The 7382-nt window shown below is 38.5% G+C and overlaps 2 protein-coding genes across 2 annotated transcripts in view; both read left to right on the top strand.

Moving 5' to 3' along the window:
- The window catches only part of LOC129757743 (serine/threonine-protein kinase/endoribonuclease IRE1-like), a 178887-nt gene that overhangs the window by 15919 nt on the left and 155586 nt on the right, over positions 1-7382 (top strand). The gene's annotated exons all lie outside the window — the stretch shown is intronic.
- Positions 7-1306, top strand: LOC129757745 (uncharacterized). The gene is made up of 2 exons (XM_055755037.1): positions 7-541; positions 664-1306. Exons 1-2 carry the CDS (start codon positions 85-87, stop codon positions 1161-1163), a joined length of 957 nt encoding a protein of 318 aa, XP_055611012.1. The 5' UTR covers positions 7-84; the 3' UTR covers positions 1164-1306.

Here is a 7382-nt window from a genome sequence, read left to right as displayed (position 1 = left end):
TGTTCAAGTGTGACCTCTATTGCTTCGGTGCAAGATTTGAACATTGCATTCAGGAACTTTCGTAAAAAAATCCGTTGAGTAACCATGACCTCTCCAGATTGGAAGCGTTCAGCTGCTGAAGTGCTTCTCAAGCTGTATAAGGAGCACCCGATTTTGTATGATATGCGTCATCCAAAATATTACAACAAAACGGAACGTCAGAAGGCCCTAAACACCATAATCGATTTGCTGGAGGACCACCGCCCGGGGACAACCACAAATGACATCCTCCGGAAGATTCAGACTATGCGCACCCAGTTTGGCCAGGAGCTGGTAAAGTTAAAGAAAGCCCAAAGCAGAGGAATCGAGTATACTCCCACCGTTTGGTGGTATAGCTATTTGGCATTTTTGAAGCACCATATAAAACCCCGCACAATCCACGACGAAGAAGATGACCCCCAGTCGGAGGGGGATTATGAAAATACCGTGGAGGAGTCCTACGAAATCGAACACGACGGGGGCCAAATCGTCTACGAGATCCAGAGTACCCCAGTTGGAAAGGGTGGGTAGTTTTTTACTACAAAATGTAAATCAAAATTCTAGTAACTGATAATAATTCCTGAAAAGACTTGGTGCACATTTGAATAATTTCTATTCTGTAATCTCGAAACGTTTTCTTTCTAGGTGGTAATTTAGATTATGAGGGTGAAACTAGATTGATCCGTAAGCAAAACATCATCACTCCAACCACGATTAGCAAAGAGGAAATCATCTACGAGATCAACAATGGCGACGGAGTCATTTCGAAGCGCAAAACAACGGACCTTAACGAAGGATTGATGACACCAAACGTAAAAATGGCTCGCAAAGAAAGTCCGATAACGATGGAAACAATTACAACAAATCCATTCATGCCCAGTACCCCGCAATTGACGACAGTTATCCCCGGTACTGGTGGGAAACGAAATTCTTCCTCGGTAACACCGGAAGCCTATGAAATAAACGTCGATTCGGATCGAGCTCGAAGTTTGGGTCAGTTTGTGATGTCTCAGATCAGTGCCATCAAGGACGATTATTTGTTCTACTCGACGCAAATGGACGTTTTGAATGTGATCAACAAGGCTCAGCTGAAACAGCTGCAAATGGACAAGGAAGCCGAAAAGGCAAATGCCTCCAAAACGTAGACTCATGTAAAACTTTATGTTAAGTATCTTTAAAATTAATGTTACAAATTCTCTGTACGGAGAATTACTTTTATCGTTTCCTAAGACATGAACGTGTAATTTTAATATGTTTCAAATACCTGGTAATTGCACAATAAAATAAATTCACAGAAACAGTTTGTGAAATATGACTCCGGGTTTAGAATCTAGAAATAAGAAACGAAAATTCTCAAAATCATTTTATCAGATATTTCAAAAAATATTTATACAGTGTATTGTATACACTCATAAGCAGACATCTGTGACCTATAGATTGCAATGCATTGAAGTTATTGGGAACACGATTTTATTATAAAATTGTTCATATTGCCAACCCTCAAACCGTGTGGACTAAATGCGCCTATCGATGTTTTTAGCTAAATGTAAGTTTCTCTGGTAATATTTTCGTATAATTCATTGAAAATACTAGAAACAGATAACTATTATACACCAAAGTTTTAAAAAAATCTATCAGTTTATTCATAAAAAAAATCTAACAAATCTGTTTTGAGATCTTCAAACCTCTCTTGAGATGTTGATTAGGGCTTAGATTCAAAGTAAAAATTAAAAAAATCATATTTTTATTCTATTTAACCTGTTATTTTGGATACGGACATTTTTCAAACATGATGGAAACATACAAAAACACTCTCTTATTCCATTTTCAAATTATTATCAAAGCTTCCTTGAAACTTAAATTTGGTGTTCTTTTGATGTTCAACTGAATTACAAACAAAAACCATCCAAGATTATTTTTAAAAGGTCAAAATATAACATGAAAAGGTATCAGAACCTTACATGTTTTTTTTTTATTTTGAGTTTATAAATCCATGAAATTAACCAGCTCAGGTAGAGCAGTAGGCAAAGACACGCAACTGGTAGGATGAGATGGGATTGGAAAAGTGATGAGTTCGAATCTCATCTCTCATAATTTTTTCCGTACCCTAAGTTGCAATGGGTTAACGGCTGCGGTGTGTATGTTTGTGAAAATGATAGATCAAACCATCATTTTCCTGACAGTGTCGTTACACACAATCTTATTAAACATGGTGTCATAATATGGCCTAAATTAGAAGAGGAGCTGGACATCTTTATTTAGTTTAAATTCAGCAGTAGGTTCAAAGATGTCTATTTTTTTCATGATCCATGTTGATAAGATGAATGGGAGTTGAAACACTTGCCCTCCCTTCCGCAGAACAATCGCAACATTTGGTAGTGAAAGTATCACAATTTACCATAATAAAAGTTGATACTTTCAATAGGGCATAATTCGTTTGGTTAGGTAGTTAGCTGGTTTAGTCTTATAGAATTAGAGAAATAGAGAAAACGTGTGCTTGTAATGGATGTTAGGTAAAGGTTATGGTATTCGCCTCCCCAATGCTCTAGTAAGTGTATATTTGCGGTTTATGAATTTCGTTGGCTTATTCTTAAATCAAGCATTTTACAAGAACTAGAGGCTCATTGGATGGAAATGCTGTTGTTGAAGAATGTTATATTTCATTTGGTTAGACGTTTTTTGCTTTTTATTTAATTATTCACTTTTAGCAGATCTTTACGTTTTTCGGTTAGGTTTGAAATTCATCTATGGTAGTATATAATAGAATGTACGGTTTTGAAGAATAACAATGAGTAGGTAGTCCAAATCACTGATTTCGGGCATTTTAAATAGGCACACGATATATATTAAAATAGAACCCCTATGTAGACTTAGCATAGTTTGTCAAAGAGGCTGACCAGAATAAGTGATTACGTTTTAGAAGAACAGCATTGTGCATTTCCAGTTCTTTTGATAAGTAGACTATATCGATCAGGATATTAAAGCTAGATTATTACTGGTTTGAGCTAGGCTTCATATTATACATATATTGATAGATAAAATGAACTAATATCCTATTTTTCTTTTCTTTTTTTCTCTTTTTTTTTCTTTTTTTTATTTCTTTGCATGTGACCTTCTGATGATGACGAACGAGCCTTCAAGCCATATCCTCTCAACATTGGACCCCTAAGATGGCTTCGAATCCCAAGGATTTAATGAACACCTATAACAGTGTTCTATAACATGGTGAGAGCGTTCTATTTTATTTTATTGTTTTAAATTATATATAAATACTGTAGTTAGTTTCGTTGGGATTAATTAAGCGACCTGTCTCAAACCGCCAACGTATTTCCTCCAACTGGTATCATGAGGGGTTAGTTCACTATCTTGTTCTGCTTTAAGTATGAACTTCCTCCGAAGTGGATTTAAGGAAGTGCAAGATGGTATAGCCAACGTCTCAAGATCGCTTACTATTCTAATAGAGTATTCGTTTTCGTGTGGTGGTGCACCGGGGCACTACCGGTAGTGCACTTTTTGCTGTTTTCATGCTCGTTTTCAGGATGGGTAGTCCACTGGTAGTGCACCATAAAGTGGATGGTGCAACACTCTGAAAATATTCGGTGTTGCTTGCGCTCTCACCAATACTATCATGAATTTTGACAGCACATGCTTCCCGATGTAAACAAATATCAGCTGGTTGGTTTATTTCTATACCGTATAAATTGCGTTCGAGCTGTTTTTTCTGTTTATTATCCCGAAGAACGGAAACTTGTTCCGGTTTCAATACCAGTGCCGTTTCCAACAGAGGCGGAGAATTTCACCTGGATGGCACGTTCCAAAGCAAACAACGCTTCCAAGAAGAAATGTGCCCAGAAGGCTTGCTGCAATCAGTTCCAGGCGATGCCGAAAAAGAGCAGCAAATCCGAGTGCAAAAAGGCCAACCCAAAGATCTGGTGGAATCGCCCAAATCGAAAAGTTTTCTTGTTCGGAAGGGTCCTATAAGTTGGTCTCTACAGCAAGAAGCGTTCAGCTGCATCGAAGCTACTCTGCTAAATTTTCTCCCCCGATTTCCGCGATCTGAGTTCGCCAATTTGACTTCCAAGAATTTTTCTTTTGTCATCTGAAAACGGAAATAGGTACTCGAGGTATTTGCGAGGAATAAACGTTCAAAATACCGGAACCTTCAAGCTGGGGTAACTGCAGTCTAGCAGCAGCAAACATAGACCACCCAGAATCAGCTGGTATTGCAGTTATCATCAGAGCCAGAGGCGAATCTACCAAGCAAAATAAATCTGAAATCTTCACAATTCAACATAGCATATAAATTCATGCTAAAATTTTCATATTATTTAAAAGATAATGATCAACTAAAGTAAATTTCATTTCAATTTTCGAAGTCAAACGAAAACAAATACCAGCTGTAATGGATTTTTGACAGCTTGATGTTTTCTGTTGACACTGCCGATTTCACGTACACCAACAAAGGTGGGTGCGAAACTCGATTCATGCTCGTTTTCATCGTGGAAGGTGCAACACTTTCGGGTGGTGAAAACAAATACGGTATAAGCTGCCTACTCTAAACTTTTATTTCCCTGACCCCTCTACCCACATTTCCTCTTTTCAGCGTCAGCTTCTCACAGCTATTTAAACGCCACAAAAAAAAAAGAGTTTATAAATCCATGAAATTCTTTGATGATTTCTTTGATTTCTTATGTTCAAAGCGTTTTACCCTGAAAATGCATTGATTAATATGTTTCGTCAAACGGCAGCTGAAGGCGAATTTAACCCGATAGGCGCATATAGAAACACTTTTCCCCATAGAACTTTTTCGTACCTTTTGTAGGCATTTTTAAAGAATTGTGGTATCACAAAACATTGCATGAATGGTTTAAATAATAGCTTTCTTGAACGCAAGGTGGCAGTATTATGCATTCTGGATTTGTAGGTACCGTACAGGCATCCTTTGTTTTTGAGCTTTTAGGAGCCCTTTCTGGGAATCATTGGATACTTATGATTGTTTGCTCCTAGATCTTTTTATGGATACTAATATTAAGAATCTCTTAAAATTTTGTTTTTGAAATCCTTGCACTGCTTTCCAACAATCACACATTTGAAAATACCCGATGGGAGGGTAGATAGTTCTACAAAAGCTTCAAATGGTTCACTTTAAAAACACCGTACACGTGCTCCGCCCTCCCCACGCTTAAAGTTTGTTATACTTAACGGGGAAGGCTGTTTGGCATACCTTTGAGCCATATTAGTTAGCATGTTTCTCAGGAATAAATTTCCAAAAACAAGCGAGGATCATCCTTCGCCTCCACACTCTGTTCTCCTGCTCGCCGCCAACGATGGTTCTAAACACTCGTCGCACGAATATTCCGAGCGTGCGCAGGTCCTCTTGAAGCAATACCCCGTGCCCGTAGAGGACAACTGGTGAAATGAGCGTTGTAGACAGGTTACACTTTGTGCGGGGACTAAGTCTTCTCGACCGCAGTAGCTTGTGGAGTCCAGAGTAGGCACGACTTCCGCTGATAACTCGCCGCCGGATATCACGGCTGGTGTCATTTTCTGCGATCACCAGTGAGCCGATATATACAAAGTCTTCGACTATCTCCAACTCGTCGCCGTCAATCGTGACCTTACTGGTCAAGCGGGCTCAGTCGGTCTCGGATCCGCAGGCCAGCATATACTTCGTCTTGGACGTATTAATCATTCACCCAACCCTTCCTGCTTCGCGTTTAAGTTTGTGATAGATCTTCTCCACCGTCGTAGATGGTCTGCCGACTATATCAATGTCGTCGGCAAAGCAGATAAGCCATGAAGCCGGCCTGATGACTTCCCACGAATCTGTTTACTTGTGGCGTTAGACGGCGGAATAGGATTCGGGACAGCACTTTGTAGGCGACATTTAGGACAGTAATAGCTCGCTATTTCTCACAGTCCAATTTGTCGCCCTTCTTGTAGATGGGTCATATTACCCCCTCCTTGTTCGAGCTTGTACGTCTGTTCTCTGTGCTTCCCAGCTAACATGAAATCGTAGTAGAAATGATAATCCAAATCGATTAGTAACACATTTTCAATAACCATCGTAACCACGTTGGTATTGAGTGCTTTTCTATCATTCATATACGACCAGCTTTGCCCAAAAAAGTTTAATCGGATAGCAGTATATTCAAATCGTAAATATGTCTCCAAAAAGTTGAGAATATGCGAATTCGACATTTACGATTTGAGTGAACTGATTTACGATAAATGGGCGGTCCTTCAATTGACACTCTATCCAGTCTCTTCGTTTGACCGGTTCGTAAAAAGAAAATCTCACCTAAAGAGCTATAGCGTGGATCATATCAACTGATGAGTTGGCGTCGTGGTAAGATATCGGACAGCGAACTCGGAGGACTGGAGTTCAAATCTCGGGAGGGGATTTTTTTTTTCGTTTATTTTGCTTTTTGTGGGAAAATCGAATCGTTGGAATCTTGTCATTGTAGATATATCGCCTCCACTTTTGTAGCTATATGCTATTTTGGTAAGTTTAATACAACCTTTTCATCTGGTATATTTGTTTGAATAATTCTGTTGTTCTTGCGTTATATCTTCATAAATGTTTGCTGGGTTAGGTACCTTTTCAGGATTCTCTACTGTTTCGAACAGTTGGAAGGCAGTAGGATGAGTCAAACCTGTCCTAAGCCACTAAATAGTAACGAACCCCTTAGTAGTGTTGCAATTATTGTTGATTAGTTAGGCATGAGCAAAATTTGAATGTGAATGTGGCATGTCCATTTTATTTTATTGTTTTAAACTGCATATAAAACTGTAGTTAGTTTCGTTGGGAGTATGTGAGCGATCTGTCTAAACTTGCCTACGTATTTCCTCCAGCTGGTATCATGAGGGGTTAGTTCACTATTTTCTTCTGCATTAAGTTCATATTCATTCGAAGTGGACTTAAGGAAGTGCAGGATGGTATAACCAACGTCTCAAGATCGCTTACTATTCTAAGCGGCCTACTCTAAACTTTTATTTCCCTGACCCCTCTACCCATATTTCCTTTTCAGCGTCAGCTTCACAAAACAATTTAAACGCTACAAAAAAAAATTTTTTTTTGAAGAAATGTTAATACGACTAACCTCAACCCGTTCGAGACCGATTGCACACCGTGTGTGCCTTTGTCAGAACAATCATACATTGTGTTTACTATTGCTCGGAAAAATAATATTCTTATACCAATGGTATCCGAAAATGTTAGGCATAATGGGTTAAACATGGTAAATTTGAAGTTTAAAAAAATAATTTTTAGTATAAATTTCAAAATTTTGTTCGAAAATTTCCAAAAAAAGTTGTTTTAGATCTCCCCATCGATTTATTTAGTTAAAAGTGCGTTCGATTGA

Source organism: Uranotaenia lowii, chromosome 3, assembly GCF_029784155.1.
Source record: "Uranotaenia lowii strain MFRU-FL chromosome 3, ASM2978415v1, whole genome shotgun sequence".
Taxonomy (NCBI): Eukaryota; Metazoa; Arthropoda; class Insecta; order Diptera; family Culicidae; genus Uranotaenia; species Uranotaenia lowii.
The sequence above is the reverse complement of the archived record's forward strand: the minus strand, read 5'-3'. Positions and strand labels throughout refer to the sequence as shown.

Coding starts and splice junctions, on each gene's coding strand:
- LOC129757745 (XM_055755037.1), top strand. CDS start 85: ATGACCTCTCCAGATTGGAAGCGTTCAGCTGCTGAAGTGCTTCTCAAG. Junction 542..663: donor GAGTACCCCAGTTGGAAAGG/GTGGGTAGTTTT, acceptor TTTTCTTTCTAG/GTGGTAATTTAGATTATGAG.